This window comes from Tupaia chinensis, unplaced genomic scaffold, assembly GCF_000334495.1.
Source record: "Tupaia chinensis unplaced genomic scaffold, TupChi_1.0 Scaffold000226_1, whole genome shotgun sequence".
NCBI classification, from domain to species: Eukaryota; Metazoa; Chordata; class Mammalia; order Scandentia; family Tupaiidae; genus Tupaia; species Tupaia belangeri.
Genome location: NW_006159701.1, coordinates 7,071,280 through 7,090,530, shown reverse-complemented (window position 1 = coordinate 7,090,530; position 19,251 = coordinate 7,071,280). Strand labels below are relative to the sequence as shown.

The window sequence follows — 19,251 nt, the reverse complement described above, 5'->3', positions numbered from 1 at the left end:
GCACACACACACTCAGAGAGGTGTCCGGATCAGAACCTGGGGCCTTCCATGTGGGCCAGTCTTGCAGGGTATTGTGTTTTACCACGACACCACTGCCTGGCCCCTGCAATGGTTTTTATGACCTAGCCTTGGAAGCCACTCAGTATCACTTCTCTGTCGTTAGTTGGTCACACCAGAGCAACCTGGATTCAGCATGGGAGGGGGCTTCCAGGGTGGATGTGAGTACCAGGAGGCGGGAATTCCTGAGAGTCATCCCATAGCCTGGCACCCACGCTGGCCTTTACCTCCTTGGGTGTGCTGCCCACTCTCAATTCTGGGTCTTTACAAAGACCATTCCCTCTTCCAGACTCAATCTTTTCCCCAACCTGTCCTTCACCCCTCCAGTTTACCTTTGAGTTCTCAGCAGGGGCCAGCCACAGCTCTGTGGGGCCTGAAGCTTACCTAATGCAGGAGGCCCTCTTCAAGGTCATGGAGACACCAATATCTTGCTTTTGCAAAGTTTTCTTTTCTTTTTTCTTTTCTTTTTAAGAGAGATAGTTTTACTATAGGGGGCATGCACTCTCTGGAAAGACAGAGAGACAGAAAGTGAGAAATCACACACACACACCCCACAGGGGGATGGCCACACTGCAATCCTTTCTCCTCTGTTCTCTTGGGATTTGGGGAACACATGCATACAGGCCCAGTATGAGTTTCAAGCCTCTGGGTCCAGGACTCAGATTGTGGTCAGCTACGTGGGAGTCCAGCGACATAACCATTACACCATCTGCTGGTCCCAGCTTTTGCCAAGTTTTCTAATCTTGCAGCCATTACTAGGGCCCATCCCAAGGCCTTGGAAGGTGCTTATGCAAACAAAGAGCCCTGAAATTTCAGCTTCGCCAGAATCACAGTTCATCCTCACCACTTTCTCAGAAAGCTCTCCCTAATCCCTAGATTAAGTAACTTGCACTGCTTCAGTGTCCCCACATGTCATGAGTATAATTAGGTATTTAATATCACTGAGGCCACAAGGAACAGGGTCTTATCCCAAAACTCTCTTTCCTGGGCTTACTCGCAGATGTTGATGATCTGCCATGGATGCCGCGGGAATTAGACAAGGTCCCTGCCATCCTGTCATCTACATTCTGGTGGGGGGAGAGTGGTGGTAAATAACAGGACATTTCTTTAAAGATAACTTCAGCTGGAGAAAGATGCAATGGAGACAATGAACTGGGTAATGGTCAAAGAATTCGAGACCAAATTAACAAGAAGAAGCCAGCCATGGCGAGATCTAGGGAGAGAGATGCTCCTGGCAGAGGAACAGCCAGTGCAAAGCTCTGAGGCAGAAACAAAACGGGGACGTCAGGGCTGAGAAGAGAGGCCATTGTCTGCCCTCAGTAATGGCAGAGGGAGCAAGGGAAACTGAGGGCAGACGGAGGCGAAGGACAGAACAGCTAAGACTGCCAGAATGGTCAAGAAAACTGGGTTTTATTTGTTTATCATGGTGAAATTCAGGGCCAGATGGTGGTAGAGCAGTAACACGTGGTGTTCTGCAGAGCAGCCTACATGGGAAGGTCCCCAGTTCAGGACCAGAGACCTCCCTGACTATGTCAGGGACATGCTTGGACTGGCTGGGGCTGGGGGTGGATTATGGCCTTGGGACCCTGTTGGGGATGATGTTTCCTCTCTTTCTTTCATGGAAGAAAGAAATTAAGTTTTAAAAAAGTAAGGTAAAATGAACTCATATACCATCACACCAACCATTTCAAAGTAACGGCTCCGTGGGAGTTAGTATATTTGCAAAGGTTTGCAGCCACTGCCCTGTCTAGTTCCGGGTATTAGCCTAAGTCAGTGGGATGCCATTGGAGAATGTGAGCAGGGAGCTTGAGGGTGTTGAGCATTTACACATCCCGAAGGCACCTCTCTAAGATCATGCTTGCCAAGGCAAGGCCTGTTTCCACTGGAATTTTCCCAGCCACCCCCTCTTTCCTTCTTTCAGTAAGTCCTGCCCGAGACATTCGCCTCCCTGGCCTTTCAAACTCTTCCTCCTCTGCTCTTCAGCACTGACCAGCTAAGGTAGGAAGATGGCAGAGGAGGGTGAAAGAGGAGGGAGATGGGTTTTTCATTTCCAACTTCGAGGGTCAAGAGGTAATTTCAGGTGTGCTGACGCGATCAGAGCAGTGTGGTTAATGGCGTGCGTCGGGTAGGGTGGGGCAGCGATCTGAGCCCTGATGGGGCTGGCGGATCTGCTTAGGTGGTGGCAGATTGTGGCTGGCTGTTGGCTGGGGGCCTCAGTTCTTCTCCATAAGCATCTCTCCAAAGAGATGTTTGAGCATCCTCATGACATGGTAGCCGCTTCCCCTAAAAGCTGCAGTGTCTGTTCACGCATGCATCCTTTTTATTAAGTTTATTTCCTCTGTGAGCAAGAAAGAGAGAGAGAGTACATGCACCCCCAACAGGCTGTCAACGTTGTGATCTACCTCCAGCCTCAGCTAGCCCTGAATCGTGGGCACACACACACTCAGAGAGGTGTCCGGATCAGAACCTGGGGCCTTCCATGTGGGCCAGTCTTGCAGGGTATTGTGTTTTACCACGACACCACTGCCTGGCCCCTGCAATGGTTTTTATGACCTAGCCTTGGAAGCCACTCAGTATCACTTCTCTGTCGTTAGTTGGTCACACCAGAGCAACCTGGATTCAGCATGGGAGGGGGCTTCCAGGGTGGATGTGAGTACCAGGAGGCGGGAATTCCTGAGAGTCATCCCATAGCCTGGCACCCACGCTGGCCTTTACCTCCTTGGGTGTGCTGCCCACTCTCAATTCTGGGTCTTTACAAAGACCATTCCCTCTTCCAGACTCAATCTTTTCCCCAACCTGTCCTTCACCCCTCCAGTTTACCTTTGAGTTCTCAGCAGGGGCCAGCCACAGCTCTGTGGGGCCTGAAGCTTACCTAATGCAGGAGGCCCTCTTCAAGGTCATGGAGACACCAATATCTTGCTTTTGCAAAGTTTTCTTTTCTTTTTTCTTTTCTTTTTAAGAGAGATAGTTTTACTATAGGGGGCATGCACTCTCTGGAAAGACAGAGAGACAGAAAGTGAGAAATCACACACACACACCCCACAGGGGGATGGCCACACTGCAATCCTTTCTCCTCTGTTCTCTTGGGATTTGGGGAACACATGCATACAGGCCCAGTATGAGTTTCAAGCCTCTGGGTCCAGGACTCAGATTGTGGTCAGCTACGTGGGAGTCCAGCGACATAACCATTACACCATCTGCTGGTCCCAGCTTTTGCCAAGTTTTCTAATCTTGCAGCCATTACTAGGGCCCATCCCAAGGCCTTGGAAGGTGCTTATGCAAACAAAGAGCCCTGAAATTTCAGCTTCGCCAGAATCACAGTTCATCCTCACCACTTTCTCAGAAAGCTCTCCCTAATCCCTAGATTAAGTAACTTGCACTGCTTCAGTGTCCCCACATGTCATGAGTATAATTAGGTATTTAATATCACTGAGGCCACAAGGAACAGGGTCTTATCCCAAAACTCTCTTTCCTGGGCTTACTCGCAGATGTTGATGATCTGCCATGGATGCCGCGGGAATTAGACAAGGTCCCTGCCATCCTGTCATCTACATTCTGGTGGGGGGAGAGTGGTGGTAAATAACAGGACATTTCTTTAAAGATAACTTCAGCTGGAGAAAGATGCAATGGAGACAATGAACTGGGTAATGGTCAAAGAATTCGAGACCAAATTAACAAGAAGAAGCCAGCCATGGCGAGATCTAGGGAGAGAGATGCTCCTGGCAGAGGAACAGCCAGTGCAAAGCTCTGAGGCAGAAACAAAACGGGGACGTCAGGGCTGAGAAGAGAGGCCATTGTCTGCCCTCAGTAATGGCAGAGGGAGCAAGGGAAACTGAGGGCAGACGGAGGCGAAGGACAGAACAGCTAAGACTGCCAGAATGGTCAAGAAAACTGGGTTTTATTTGTTTATCATGGTGAAATTCAGGGCCAGATGGTGGTAGAGCAGTAACACGTGGTGTTCTGCAGAGCAGCCTACATGGGAAGGTCCCCAGTTCAGGACCAGAGACCTCCCTGACTATGTCAGGGACATGCTTGGACTGGCTGGGGCTGGGGGTGGATTATGGCCTTGGGACCCTGTTGGGGATGATGTTTCCTCTCTTTCTTTCATGGAAGAAAGAAATTAAGTTTTAAAAAAGTAAGGTAAAATGAACTCATATACCATCACACCAACCATTTCAAAGTAACGGCTCCGTGGGAGTTAGTATATTTGCAAAGGTTTGCAGCCACTGCCCTGTCTAGTTCCGGGTATTAGCCTAAGTCAGTGGGATGCCATTGGAGAATGTGAGCAGGGAGCTTGAGGGTGTTGAGCATTTACACATCCCGAAGGCACCTCTCTAAGATCATGCTTGCCAAGGCAAGGCCTGTTTCCACTGGAATTTTCCCAGCCACCCCCTCTTTCCTTCTTTCAGTAAGTCCTGCCCGAGACATTCGCCTCCCTGGCCTTTCAAACTCTTCCTCCTCTGCTCTTCAGCACTGACCAGCTAAGGTAGGAAGATGGCAGAGGAGGGTGAAAGAGGAGGGAGATGGGTTTTTCATTTCCAACTTCGAGGGTCAAGAGGTAATTTCAGGTGTGCTGACGCGATCAGAGCAGTGTGGTTAATGGCGTGCTGGCCCCTGAGGATTCGGAGTTACAGGTTTTTTCCTAGGAGGGGTAAGAATATGGAGTGGAGAGCTGACCTTGCAGTGCTGCAGTGCGCTCAGGTGAGCCCTGGGCTGTGAGCCTCGTATTAGCAGAGCTGACGCTAATTGGCTGTCAGCCCCAGCACTCACTCTGCTCCCAGCAGCCTCTGATCCTCCGGCTCATCTCGGCGTCCACAGGCATCCCGTTCTCTGCGAAGGCTCATGTGCAGGTTGTCCGCGTCTGAGTCCCACCTCGGCCACTGCCCCACTGCGTGACCGTGGGCAAGTGGTCTCATTTCTCCACGGCTCATCCTCCTCACCAGCATGTAGGGACAATGACAGTCCCTGCCTAGTGGGGGTGGCAGAAGGGCTAAATGGTGGTGCACTCGTGGGAACTGAATGACATACGTCCCAGCCATCCAGAGACACATCTAGGGTATACTTTTATAATTCTGTCAAGTGACGACTGTTAATGGGGCCTCTTTGGACAGCCTCCTAGGAGAACCATGGGTTGTGTTCTTTGTCACTGCATCACTCTAAGACAGATGCTTCTTTTGCCCAGAGACTCCCAGAGTGAGTTTCCTGCTCAGAATTGGAACTGAAATTTACCAGACTCCAGGATCTATGGGCCTAACCACGCCTCTAACCGGTCTGCTGGGTTTTCAGGCCAGCCTCATGCCTTCCCAATTGCCTTTCAGGCTCCAGGGAGGCTGGTCCGTCCACCCCAATGGCCAGCCAGACAGACAGAGGAAGCAAGAAGAGCTGACCGATGAGGAGAAGGAAATCATCAACAGGGTGATTGCCCGAGCGGAGAAAATGGAAGCAATGGAGCAGGAGCGAATTGGGTAAGGCCTGACACTTCCGGTCCATCGGGGAGCCACTGCGGCCAGGCAGTAGGAGGCTGTGCTGCAGGGGTGCTGGGGTGGGGCAGGGCTGGCTGCCTGTGAGCTTTGGGTTTGTGACTTGCCAGACCACCACCCAGACAGATCTGGAATCCTTGTTGCATGAGGTGGGAAGCGCTGGAAGAAGGAAAAAGGGAATAGCGGAGTGTGGACTGGGGCTGCATCAGAGAAGGGGGAGGGGAGGGCGCTTGTGTTGGGAATATGGGAGCTTGCCCCTGGGTGCTGCAGGGGTAGGTGTGAGCGTGAGTGTCGTGGTTGTGGAGAGGCAGTCTGGAGACACTGGCTTGTACGTGCCCAAACATGCAGCCGAGGGTGAGGTTAGACGCAGACAGTAAGTGTGAAAAGAGCACGCCTGAAATGAATTAGAGAAACTGATTCGCCTGTGAGTGAGGTGGCAGAGGTTAACACGGTGGGTCTGGATTCAGAGAATGTGGGGTTCCTTCCCAGCTCCCTGCCCACTGACTGCCGCGGGCCTTGGGCCTATTTCTCGGTTCTCTGAGCTCCCGTGTTCACTGGCAGAGTAGAAAGAGATAGTAATTATCCCACAGGACTCAAGTCCGAGGTGGTTAAAGTGGTGCAGGATGGTTCCTGGCCCAGGCCTTTCTAGTTCTGTAACAAATGTCCCCACGTGGGAAGAAGGATGGCGAGGATGATGAAAACGCGCGTCTTAGTCCATGTCCAGTCACTAGAACAGAGCAGCACAGAGCGGGTAGTTTATAAATGGTAGACGTTTATTTGGCTCTTGAAACAGGAGCAGGGAAGCCCCAGAGTGTGGGGCCAGCCCTGGGCGAGAGGCACCACATGGTGGAGGCAGAAGCGAGTGCTTGAGACCGAGAGAAGAAACCCTTCTGCAACGGCTCCCTCAGGAACAGCCTTAACCTGAGGGTAGTGCCCTTGTGATCTGGTCCCTTTTTTTTTTTTTTTTTTTAAGAATTATTTCTTGAATTTTATTATTATCACTCTTTAATTTGCCACAGGGCATGTGTGCTTACCAGAGAGAGAGGGAAAGTGAGAAAGCAAGCCGCCAGGTCCGAGACTCAAACCACAGTTGGCCACGTGGGAGTCCAGCACCTCGTCCACCCTGACACTTGCTGGCCTGATCTGGTCACCTCTTAAAGGCCCCATTTCGAACACGTAATGGCTGCTCAGTTGCAGCGTGAGTTTTGGCAGGGCCATCTGACCACAGCAACATGCATGGGAGAGCGGCAAGCTTATCAGGATGTGTGACATGTGTAAGAGAGTGGCAAGCCGGATGGGCAAAGACAGCTGGAAATACAGGGTGGGCTTGAGGGGGAGGGAGGAAGTGCGGGTGATCGTCAGGTGGGAAGGGGAGCTGCAGAGGAGGGAATGGATGCGTGGGTGGACGCTTTAGTAGCTAGGATGCAGCAGGCCAGTACACTGTCCCCAAGACGGAGCTTAAACAGGAAATGGGGGATGCTGGGATGCCACCTCCCTCCCCAGGCCCCTGTATCAGTTATTCTGCCAAGGGCACCTTGCCTGCTGAGGGCACGCTTAGCTCCCCACCTGCACCTCAGCTGGGCGTTAACGGGGCTCTTGGATAGAAAATGGTGTTTATGGAGATGCGGGAAGTGGGCACCTTTGATTTGAGCCCCACCGGATAATTTCACTCAGGGCAGGCTGGGGCGACCAGAGATGCCGCTGACAAATTGTAAACATGCCCGCAGGCTGCGCTCAACCTTCTGTCCACATCCTCTGCAGCCGGAACCTAGGAATGGGTCTGAGAGCCTTGCTTATAGCGTTGGGTTTTTATTTTGCTTTTTTTTTTTTTTTTCAGTGAGATTTTTTTCTACAAGGTGTATGCACTTGCTAGAGAGACAGAGAGACAGAAAGTGAGAAATCATTCCCCACGGGGGACGACCATGTTGCAATTCCTTCTCCTCCATTCTCCTCTTGGGATCTTGGGCATACACAAACACACGTACAATGTGAGTTTCAAGCTGCCGGATCTGGGACTCAAACTGTGGTTGGCCATGTGGGAATCTAGTGGAGTAACCATTATGCCATCTGCTAGTCCCTTTGTTTTGCTTTTTGAAAGATATGTCAGGAGTGGGGAATTCTCCAGGATGGAGGGATGTGTGCATGCTTCCACTATGCACAATGATGGGCCTCAGCTATGAGCGAAGGAGGGATCTGGACGTTGAGGGTACATGCCGGAAGCAAGAACTCCTCTTGACTTCTCCTCTGTAGCCCTTGCCACCAGCTAACTGTTTTACAAATTTGGTTTGATTATTATATGCCTCTCCCCATGTGATTGTAAGATTTCTGAGGACAGGAGTTTTCACCTGTTTTGTTCATTGCTGTAACCTGGTGTGTAGTAGGTGCACAGAGGAACATTTGTTGAGCAAAAGAGGTAACGGTGCTGGTGCACCCCAATTTCTGTGTATATCACCGGTAGCCAAGAGTCTGGGGAGTTTAAAATCTTGTCTAGGGTCCAAGTTCCCAGGGAACTATTCTGATTGGTTGATTTATGTCAGGTGTGCTATCCCTTGTCCAATCAGCTGCAACCAGGGGGCGCCTGGCCATGTTGTACAAAGGGCTGAGCAGCCCCTGAGAGCAAAGCGAAGGGGGTCCTTGTGGGTTAGGCAGATCCTAGCTTGAAAGTTCTAGAAGTGGGTAAAGGGAGTCCCTGCCTTGTCCTCCAGGGTCTCCATATTTCTCCTACTGACTGCTAACATGGTGGTAATGGTTAAGAGCTGGGGTCTCATAGTCAAAGAGACCTGAGTTCAAATTCCACCTCTGCTGCTCACTCCCTTTGTGACCTTAGGTAAGCCACTTTGCCTTCTGATGGCTCAGTTTCCTCACCTGTGAGATGGGGGTAACATTAGCATACATTTAATTATGCATACTCAGTTAGCACATGAAGGATTACTGTGCTGTTGTGTACAGAGAACATGCTCAGTAAAGGTGACGGTTATTTAACAGTGAACCCAAATAAATAAATTAATAAGGAAGCACCGTTTTGACACTGGTGGAAGCCCCTGCTCTCAAATCATGCCCTAAGAGTCCTGTTTGGCAAGCCTTGGAATTCTAGCAGCCCTGGCTTCCCCTGAAGGAGATTTGAGAGGTTTCCAGGGAACCGTGGGCCAAGTCCTTGGTGACAGAATGTCCCTTTGCTGAGGCCGTGTGTTTTCTGCCTGGCTACCCAGAGTGGGGAGGACAGCCCCGGAAGATTCTGGCGGTTTCCCTGCCTCCTTCCAGCAGCCGGCCCTTCTGGCAGTGTCGCCAGACGCTAGCCAGCGCTATTCGTGTCTTATAAGCTCTTACCTACCCTAATTCCCGTCCCACCCATGCTTCCCTGAGAGGAGACCAGAGGAGAGTCAAATGAAAGCTAAGTGAGCACCAGCCTCACAGTGCAGAGGTAATGTACTGCTCCAGAGAAGCCAGATCCCACACGGTGACTGTGGTTCAAATCCCTGGCCCGGTCAGCCTGAAACACGCTGGTCCCTGCACAAGTGCCCAGATCTGACAGGTTGGAGGACTGGCAGAAGGGGACTGGAGTGTGACTAGACCCTCCGGAGGGTGCTCATTTCTCTCTGTTTCTCTCTTGCTCTCTCTTGAGGCATGCACATGCTTTGTCATGAATGAGGGGGAAAAAATTAAAGCCAAATGGTACTTCATACCAGCAAGGCTGAAAAGGGGGCAGAGGTGCCATCTGGGGCTGCCACTGCAGAGTGCAAGGCTCCCAGTTACTGAGCCACTGGGGCCTCACTGTCCCCATCCACCAACCAGTCATTCTAATTCTCAGGATTCTTTCTGCTCAGAACCCCCAGGACTTGCGGGGAGGGGCCTGTTTTAGAACCCCACACCTTGCTGGCTGTGCCTTTCAGCAAATAAGCGCCTTCGAACTATGTTGACATTGCAGGTGTATCTCTGTCCTCCTCTGGAACCAGACAGCAGCTCGTGGGTTGCAGATTCTTCTCTAGTACCTGAGCAATTGCCCTGGGAGTGGTATGAAATCATCATTAGTAGATCTGATACAGGGCTGCCCCGTAGCACAACAGTTAAGCTCTGTGCATAGAAGCCAATCACCGTGGCCAACCACAGTTCAAGTCCTGGGCCCAATAGCTTGAAAAACACCCTGCCCCAAATCCTGAGGGCATGGAGAAGTAGAGGAAAAATGATTGTAGTTTACCACAGCCAAGGGAGGTGCTAGTGACAGTCATCTTTGGGGACTCTGCCACATTATGCAAAAAGAAGTACTTAAAATAAGGATGCAGAGAGATCTCGAGGGATCCTCATTCTGTTTCAGAAAAGGAATTCTCATTGGCCCAGCTCACCCTGGGTACCCACGCTTCATCCAATCAGCTGTTGGCCAGAGGTGCCCGGTATACAAACATGGCTGCCGAGTGTGAAAGGGGACTTCGTGAGTTAGAAAGACACACAAAGGGTACCCACAGGACTTTCAGAACGTATTAAGTCTGGAATTAAACATTTGCCTAGAAAACGTGTTTGCTTTTCCCTCCCCTCCACCAGCTAGTCCCTCTGTGTTCTGTTGCTTCCTGCCCAGAGCCTCTCAAAGGCATTTGGTCATGTATCTTCCCGTGAAGGGACTGGCAGCTGGGTGGCTCTCATTTGAGGTCAGCTTTTCTAAGCAGATGGGCCCAAAAAAGTAATTAGGAATTGTGATTAACCTTGGCACCCCAACGCCATGATGGAGGAGGAAGCCAGAGACACAGGCAGACCTGTTGTTGACAGAATCCATTGCATTCCTGTCACCTCCTTGTCCTGGCTCCACTGTCCTCCATCTTTTTGGCACAGAATTTTTCTAAACTATGGACAGAGGGAGACGTGAGCAATAATGAGAGGGACATGCTGCACCTCATTAGGTGGGCCTCATGGTGTGACAAGCAGACAGTAAGCTGCCCTCCACGCTCCTCTTTCCACAGGGGGCCACTCGCCCTCCCTGTTTTAACCTGGAGCCCTAGACAGTCTACGTGTGAGTCTGTGTTTTTCTTTTCAGAAGAAATATTCACAGATTTCATCAGGTTTGAGGGGACTGAGAATCTCCCCAGTGTTCAAAACTGAGCATGGGGTCAGCAGGTGGCAGGGTGGTTGAGGCGCTGGACTCCCACATGGTTGACCATGGTTTGAGTCCCAGACCTGGTGGCTTTGCTTCTCACTCTCTCTGGTCAGTACATGTGACCTATCACAAATGTAAAAGTAATAATAATAAGTACATTTTTTTAAAAAGGAACTGAACAGTATCTTCATGTTTCCAAGGAGTAAATCAGAGTTCTCCAATGTCCATACAACCATAATACTTTGTGAAATCTGTTTTTACCAGATAAAAATAGAAATTTTCTCAATTTATTAGCAGAGTGCCTACTATTAAAAAGTACACAGGGGCTGGTGATGTGGTGGTGAAGATGCTGGACTCCCACATGGCCAACCACGGTTTGAGTCCCAGATTCAGTGGCTTAAAAATCACTTTGAGCGTGTATGTGAACATGCCCAAAACCCAAGAGGAGACTGAGGAGAAGGGAGTGTGGCATGCCCATCCCCCCGAGATGATTTCTCTCTTTCTGTCTCTCTCTGCCCAGCAAGTGCATGCATCCTATAGCAAACATCTCTCTTTAAAAAAAAAATTCCAAGAGAAGAATAGAGGAGGAGGGATTGTGGTGTGACCACTTCCCTGGGGGGGTGATTTCTCACTTTCTCTCTCTCTCTCGCTTCTTCTCTCTCTCTTTCTTTTTCCTTCTCCCCAAGTGCATGCGCCTAAATAAATAAAATTTAAAAACCTAAATAAATAAAATTAAAAGAAAAAACTGGGCAGTACCTTTATCTTTCCAAGGATTAGACCAGTTTTCCAATGTCTACCCAGTCCTAATACTTGATGAAATCTGCGGGGAAAAAAAAGAGCTCAAATAAATTCACACCAATGGAGCCATAAACCCAACTGAGCAAGCCTCTCACTATAACCGTATGGCCTCCCTGGCCTCACATGGGAAACGGGGAGCTGGACTGGGCCGTCTGCAAGTCCGCCCAGCCCAGGCTGTCCTGTCTTGGCGCTGCTCGCGCTCCAGGACAGATCACTCCTTGCGGCAGGCTGCCGTGTGTGTTCCAGAACCTTCCGCAGCGTCTTTGGCCTGTTGATGCCAGTAGCCATTCTGCGCCCCCATGTGACAATCAAAAATGTCTCCAGGTCCTGCCCAATGTCCCCTGAGGGGCAAAGTCAGCCCCAGGGGAACCACTGCCCTAGCCTTTTGTGGGTGGTATACAAGGGGGAGAAGGAATGAACTAAGAATTTTCCTGCCACTGTACTCAACTTCTTGGGAACTACTCACCACAGACTCCTGTAATTACCCGTTGTAGGTCAGTCCTGTGCTCAAGCTTTATGCAGATTCATTGATGTCATCCTCACAACAAAACTCCATGAAGTAGACCGTCTTTTTTATCATTCTCGTTTTCAGTTAAGGAAAATGAGGCTCAGAGAGGTCAAGCAACTGACCCAGAGTCACGCAGTTAATAAAGAGTGGAACGAGGATTGGGAACCCAGGCGGGCTGGCTCCAGGGTTAACGTCCTTTCTGCTGTTCTATGGAGAAACTGACATTTGTCTCCAATCATGCTGGGCATGTTCAAAAAGGTTAGGTTTCCCTTAATCCTTAACATGTCCTCCCTGAGAAACAGACGCTTTATTTTATTTTTTAAAAGAATTACTTATTTAATTTAATCTGTTGATTATTATATGATTTTTAGAGGTTTTGCCATAGAGTGTGTGTGCTTACCAGAGAGACAGGAACAGTGAGAGGGAAAGTGAAAAATCGCCCTTGGGGGGATGGCCACACCGCAGTCCCTTCTCCATTCTCCTTCTGGGATCTGGGGCACACACATGTGCCCAGTGTGATTTTTCAAGCCACCAGGTCAGAGACTTGAACCATGGTTGGCCATGTGTGAGTCCAGTGATGTAATCACAACAGCATCTACTGGCCCCATTATTATTAATTTTTAATTTACGAGAGAGAGAGAGAGAGAGAGAGAGCAAGCTACCAGGTCCGGGACTCAAACTATGTTCAGCCATGTGGGAGTCCAGTGCCTTAACTACCCCACCACTGCCTGAACTTGAGCAGCTGACTTCCCCTGCATGCCTCAGCTATCCCGTCTGCGAATGAGAGTGAATAATAACAGCATATCACAGGTTGCTGATGGCTTAGGGAATCCAGGCACGCGGGGTGACACTCAGGAGCAGTCACTGTGACTACTGTTTACGGGGCCTACAGTGCCACAGCACACAGCCTGAATGTTAGACCGGCTGGGCCCTGGAGCCGAATACCTCCTTTGGCTCCTTCCACTCCAGCTGGATGTCCCCTCCCCAAAGTGCCGAGGCCCAGCCACGAGTCCTATTCACCCATCCTTCACAAAGAGACGTCGAGATCTACAGCTCCCAAGTGGTGGCAGTCATAAACAACCGTGAGGATTAATGAATCTGAAATGCACACCGCCCGTGTGCCCACCACATGGTGTTATGAGCAGCTCAGTCATTTAGGGACAGATTCCTGGGAGACCCTGGCATCGTAGCCTCAGGCCAGCCCCCATCAGAGCAGCCGTCTTCCTGTTCAGAGCAGATGGTCCAACCTTAACTGAAGAGGTGCCAAGCGTAGTAAACTCAATGGTAACGTCCCTGCTTGGCAATTAGGTGAGGCGAAGAGCGAGCAGCATGATTCTGGAATAGATGTGTGTGTCAGAGAGAGGGGCGCATGCAGAGAAAAATGGCACCTGTGTCCTCACTTTGCTGCGTTTTTTATAACTCGTTATGAAATCCTGACCAGCCACTGCTTCTTGAAGCAACGGCTCTGGCTCTGTCCCATAAGTTGGTGGAACCCCAGCTTCTAGCCCCTTCCCCGCTGATTCGGGAATCGGCAAGCACACCGTCACACCTGGCGGCCAGGGCATCTGCCCCAGGCTCTGCGGCACGCCACACGCAGCCTGCTTCCGGGTGTGATTGTACAGCCATTAGCCTGCTCTTCAGCGTTCATTGAGACGCCGCAGCAGTCCTGGCTGGAAAGCCCCAGAGCGGTCGCCGGAATGTTTCTGAGGCCAATTTGGGCTTTTTGAGGGAACCCGAGTTTAACGCACAAGCAGCTGTCAGTCCTCCCTGTGGCGTTCGTCCTTGTCTGCAGAACACAGCTGATTAGAGCTGGGCTCTCTGAGGATCAGAGTGTGTGCAGGCACGCCTGCACCGGTGGGGTCTTGCACGGAGGCTCTGAGGGTGCATCTTTGAGTGTGTGTGTCTCTGTGCACACTCACATGAACATGCGCCTCAGTGGTCTACTCGGAGGCAGGTGTGTTCTTGCGTATGCCTTGTATGTAGGGCCGAGGGCCATCCATGTGTGTTTAGAGAAGGGCATGCGAGTTGTACAGATTGCTTCCCACCACTGCCCCTTTTAAATGTTTTGGAAAGATGGATTTCACAGGCAGAGAGCATCCTGGTTACCAAGAAAAAATGTGAGGCTGGGGAGTTATAAAAGCCACAGTATTCCTAGAGAAATAATTAGCAGCAACCATTACTGGGTAGTTACCATGTTCCAGGCATTTCACAAACACTTCTCATTTTATCCTTGCAGTGATCCTAGGTGGTTAGAATGTGCTTTTTCTCTAGATGAAGAAACTCGGGCTCAGAAAGGCAAAGTCACTTTCCTAGGGTCACAGAGCTAGAAACTAGCAAAGTTCAGAAACAGAGGCGGGCAAGCTAACTGCAGAACTAAGCATCCCAGTCACTGCATCATAACTGCTTCCTATTTCTTCCTGTCTTTATTATTATTATTATTTTATAGAGAGAGAGATCTTTGCAATAGGGCACATGCACACACTGGAGAGACAGAGAGAGACGTGGCCTTCTTGGTGCCTCTGGAAGCATCCTAAGAAGGACAGGCACCTACCCAGATCCCCAGTAACCAATGGCTCCCCTGAAGCACCCAGCACCAGTCCGAGAGTGATCGATGTTTCCTGGATGCCAGGCGTGAGCAGTCGTCGTAAAGTTAATTGGGTATGTAAAGACATAACCAGGCAGTGACAGCAACTACAGTGTCCAGCTAATTGGGCACCTAATATGGGGAAGGAGAGAAGACATTAGACGTGCAAACAAAGCCAGCAGCCAACACAGACTGGTCTCTGAGCCACTGTCGGTCCCGTAATTGAAGGGGGAGGGGAGGGCAGGGAAGATCGATGTTTCAGTCTCAGGATCTGAGAATCCCTGAGTGCTACTCATGGAGGAAAATTGAGGTGCGTCCTGCCTACCCCCTAGTAAAGTCTAAGAAAGGGAGGACTCCAAGAACAGAGGTTTTTCAAGGTCATTGAACAAGTAAAACAGGAGTCACATGGTCCTCTTTTAACCCTTGGTAGGTGTGATCTCTATCTTCAAAAATGCACTTTCAGGGCCAGCAGGTGGCGTGGTGGTTAAGGCATTGGACTCTCAAATATGACCAACTTGGTTTGAGCCCTGGACCTGGCAGCTTGAGAATCACGCTGCCCAAAATCCAAAGAGGAGAATGGAAGAGAAGGGGTTGCAGCCTGGCCATCCCCCTGGGGGATGATTTCTCACTTCCTCTCTCTCTCTCTCTCTTCATCTCTGTCTCTCTTTCTCTTGCATATGCATGCATCCTATAGCAAAACAAAAACAAGAACAAACAAACAAACAAAAAGCACTTTTTTCTCTAATATGAGAGTGGTACCCATTCATTAAAGAAAGTAGAGCCCAGCTAATTTTGGTGCTTAATAGAGGGCATCGAGGCATTAAAGAAGGAGATAAAAGCCCCCCATAAGCTCACCACCCGGCAATGACCACGTAAATATTGTGGTATTCCCTCCCTGATCCTTCTTTTTCTCTTTCTTTTTTTTTTTTTAAGTGCACACAACGAGGATATTCAGATGAGCATATCCAAACCCAGACTCACACCCTAATCTCAATGGTGCACCCTGGGTTCCCCTCCCCGCCCGTTTGACTTAAGGAGGACAGCGTTTCCCCAAGTGATTCACTGCTTCTTCCTTATCTCTGGTAGCAGTTCTCAAAGTGTGGACAGAGGCCCACCAGCGGCCGAACTCTGCTGGGAGTCACTTTTATATGAAGGTTCTGCTACCTTAATTAGCTTGGTTGCAAAGGTTTCTTAACAATGTATGTGCACATCAACCCAACAGGCTCTAAAAAACTTCTGTATGTATTTATTTGTCAATGATATCTCAAAAAGCTGAAGGAAATAAATTTCATCATTAATAATCACACATATACACAAAGGCAGGTTTCCAGACTTCCCCCTCAACCCGGTAGACTCATCCTCTGAATGGCAAACTCTCCCCAGATGATCTAGAAGAACCATCAATTCTGGGAACACTCCCCCTGGTGGTGGTTCTCAGGAGGGCAGCCTGCTTACTGCGGATCCGGGAGCTTAAAGATACCCCGTGAGGTTTAGCATCCCTGGCCAGCCCTGGTATTTTCCTTTCCTCTGAGTCATTGACATGCAGGAGGGTTGAGAGTGTCTCCTGCTAAGACTGGTAGAATAAATACTTCTTCTGAAATGTTTTATCACCAGGATAAAGACCCATTTGTGACTTGCAGTCTCCCATGATGTGATTTTGATTTGGTTTCCTACAAAGTTTTATTTCCAAGTTTAAAATCTTTGGTCGCTGGGGCCTTCATCTTTGTGCCTCTAGCATTTGGGACCACAAAGAGGGTACCCTGCAGGCAGGCTGCAAGAAGCCTCCTGCTCACCCCAATCTGTCTCCACCCCACATGCGCCTTTTTATCATCTTACTGAACTCACAGCAACTAGGAGCCCTGGGCGGAGACCTCGGGATAATGATCTTAAACCTGTTGTATCTCCATGCCATTCACTGCAACTGGTGGAAGCAAATGGGACACTCCCAGAGCAGCGTGCATTAAAGGGGCCTTTCTGGCTTTTAGGGCTGAGCAGTGGGAGGATCGGGCTTTCTGCGAGGAGGTTACCATGTGGGTTTGCAAGTGGTGGCTAATCCACAGCCTGAACTTTCCAAAAAGGGACAGTACAGCCTTTCCCTTTCCTTACCACGCAGAGTGCACGCCAACCGTCAGCCATGCTCTCCTTCGGAGCAAGAGCTGCATTAGCGAAGTGGGCATGAGGCAGGAGCCTAAGACACATCATTGAAAATGACGATGATTTACTAAGACTGAAAACTAGATCCTGTCCCTGGCTGAGTGAGTCATGCCAGCTTCTCACCCTCTCTGTGCTTTGGAAGCACCAGTGATAAAACGAGAACACTACCTACCTATTCTCTGGCTGGATTGCTTGCCCTTGACACTTCTGGCCCAGGGATATAACTGTCTTTGGGTCTGTCCGATTTCAAGGCTCTAGCCAGTATAGACAATGCACTAACCAGACCTGGAGCTCAGAAGGCACTTTTCCTGGAGGAGGTGACCTGGGATAAAGAGGGTTAGATAAGAGTCTTAATCCAAGGTCAGTAGAACAGATGGACTGAGTGGCATGGTAGAGGGGTCTTTGATGTCCCAAAAGATATCGGAGTGTTATGTGCACGAGCCTCTTTCTGGAGAAGAGTCCACGGTTATCATCAGATGCTGGATTCTATGACTCAAAGAAGATGAAGACAATCGGCTTGACATTGTGGGCTACCCCAGTGTGCCCGGTCCTAGAGGGTCCTCATTACCCTGTCTCTGCTTGCAGGCGCCTGGTGGACCGCCTAGAGAACATGAGGAAGAATGTGGCTGGGGACGGGGTGAACCGCTGCATCCTGTGTGGAGAGCAGCTGGGCATGCTGGGCTCTGCCTGCGTGGTGTGTGAGGACTGTAAGAAGGTACCTAACACTCGCCTCCCTCCTCCCTGCTCAGCACCTCCAGAGGGGCCAACCCTAGGCTCCAGCTTTGGGGAGGGGGTGGTCCTGGGTCTTAGGGATGGAGCTGGAATCCTGAAGGTTAGCCGCCGGGTTATTATTCCTCTAGGATGCTTCTATGCCAAATTATCTTCTAAGGTAACTGGGGTCCTGGTTCCTTCCCTAGACATCACTCTGATTCTTTTGTCCCCTTAGATCTGAGCTCCATTTGGGATAAACTTGGGAGCTTGAGGTTGGAGCCTGCAAGTATCCTGGTTGGGGTTTAGCAAGTTACATATCAATTTAAAGAACATGTGCTGGGCCCAGGTGTACACATGTGTGTATGTGGATGCTCTCAGCCTTCCCTTGCCTGAGGTTATGGTACAAGAAACTTAGAAAGGCTTTATCCAGCCAAGTTAGGATCATTTAACTTGGAGAGCATTTGTTCCTGAAGGGCAGTCTCCTGGGCTCTCTTCTCCCTCCATCCAATATGGAGGCTGTGTGCACTTGACAGTTCCGGGCCAGGGATCCAGCTGTCTTTGGGGCTATCTGATTCCAAGGAAAGGAATTTGGGTGAACAATGCAGCCGGAGACATCCATAATGCCACTTGACTTCTCCTGCTTGGCTTCCCATTTAGCACTAAGAGTGAAATATTGGGGAAAGTTTATCTATGCTGAAAAACATGTCTGTTGCTGCCAGCTAGATAGTAAAAATGCTGTGATCCATTAGGCTTTCCTATTTGTCTTGACTTCCAGAAAACTCAGTCCAAATGTCTGTTCCATCACACATCATGACTTTGACTCAGATAACTTCCTCCTCCTTGGGGAGGTGAGCTTCTAGTCATGGTCTAGGTTGTCTCCGGTCCTTTGGGGAAAGAAAAATAACTAAATAATAAACAGGATGGATATAGCATTTTTTCCTCTTAAAAATTATGTCAATGATGGGACCAGCAGTTGGTGTAATGGTTACGTCACTGAACTCTCACGTAGTTGACCATGGTTTGAGTCCTGGATCCAGCAGCTTAAACTCATGCTGGGCATGTGGGTGCATGCCCAAGATCCTGAGAGGAGAATGAAGGACAAGGGATTGCAGCATGGCCATCCCCCTTGGGGGGTGATTTCTTGCTCTCTGTCTCTCTGATGAGCACACATGCCCTATAGCAAAAATCTCTCTTAAAAATTTTTTATGTCAATGGCAAAAACTCAGACCCCACAGAAACTCTTGGAGGATTCCTTCATCCAGTGCTCAGGAACAACTTGAGTTCTTGTTATTGGAAATAATTCTCCAGCTGGACCTTCATTCTGACTGGCCTTGATGATGGGAGGGATGTGAGGAAAGGAGAGTTTTTAACATCCACCAGAGAGAAGGGGGACCCCTCACCAGCACTCCTGGCCCCTTGCTCCAATCCCTGGCACTCAGAGCCTGGCTCACCCCAGTGTACATTGTCTTATCCCCAGAACGTCTGCACCAAGTGTGGGGTGGAGACCTCCAACAACCGCCCGCATTCTGTGTGGCTTTGCAAAATCTGCATCGAGCAGAGAGAGGTGAGTAGCCTGGCCCCACTTGGATCCTGGGGGCCCTCCTTTCTCTCCTCCCTGGCACCTGGGAAATGGGGTGGCTCCTGAAGGCTTGGGTCTAGGGTCTTACAGGATTGGTGTGAAAGAAACAAGCTCAACTGTGAACACTGGCAGAATGACCTCTGGGTGCTTGAATGAATTTCCTCCCCCTCCTCTGTTCCCAGGAGCTTTTGCTTCCTTCTCTTCCTCTTCCCTCTCTTTGTCCATTTCCCTCTGGCTCCCATTCTTTTCTCATCCCCATTTCTCGCATTCTGGATCTTCTGCCATCATCTTTTCCAT

The 19,251-nt window shown here is 49.9% G+C and overlaps 1 protein-coding gene across 5 annotated transcripts in view; it reads left to right on the top strand.

The window, feature by feature from the left end:
- The window catches only part of RPH3A (rabphilin 3A), a 94,197-nt gene that overhangs the window by 46,872 nt on the left and 28,074 nt on the right, over positions 1-19,251 (top strand). For all 5 annotated transcript variants that reach the window (XM_006147966.3, XM_006147969.3, XM_006147967.2 and 2 more), the window contains 3 exons: positions 5,376-5,522; positions 17,250-17,379; positions 18,853-18,939. In XM_006147966.3, coding sequence (XP_006148028.1) covers positions 5,376-5,522; positions 17,250-17,379; positions 18,853-18,939 — 364 coding nt within the window. The remainder of the gene's footprint in view (positions 1-5,375; positions 5,523-17,249; positions 17,380-18,852; positions 18,940-19,251) is intronic.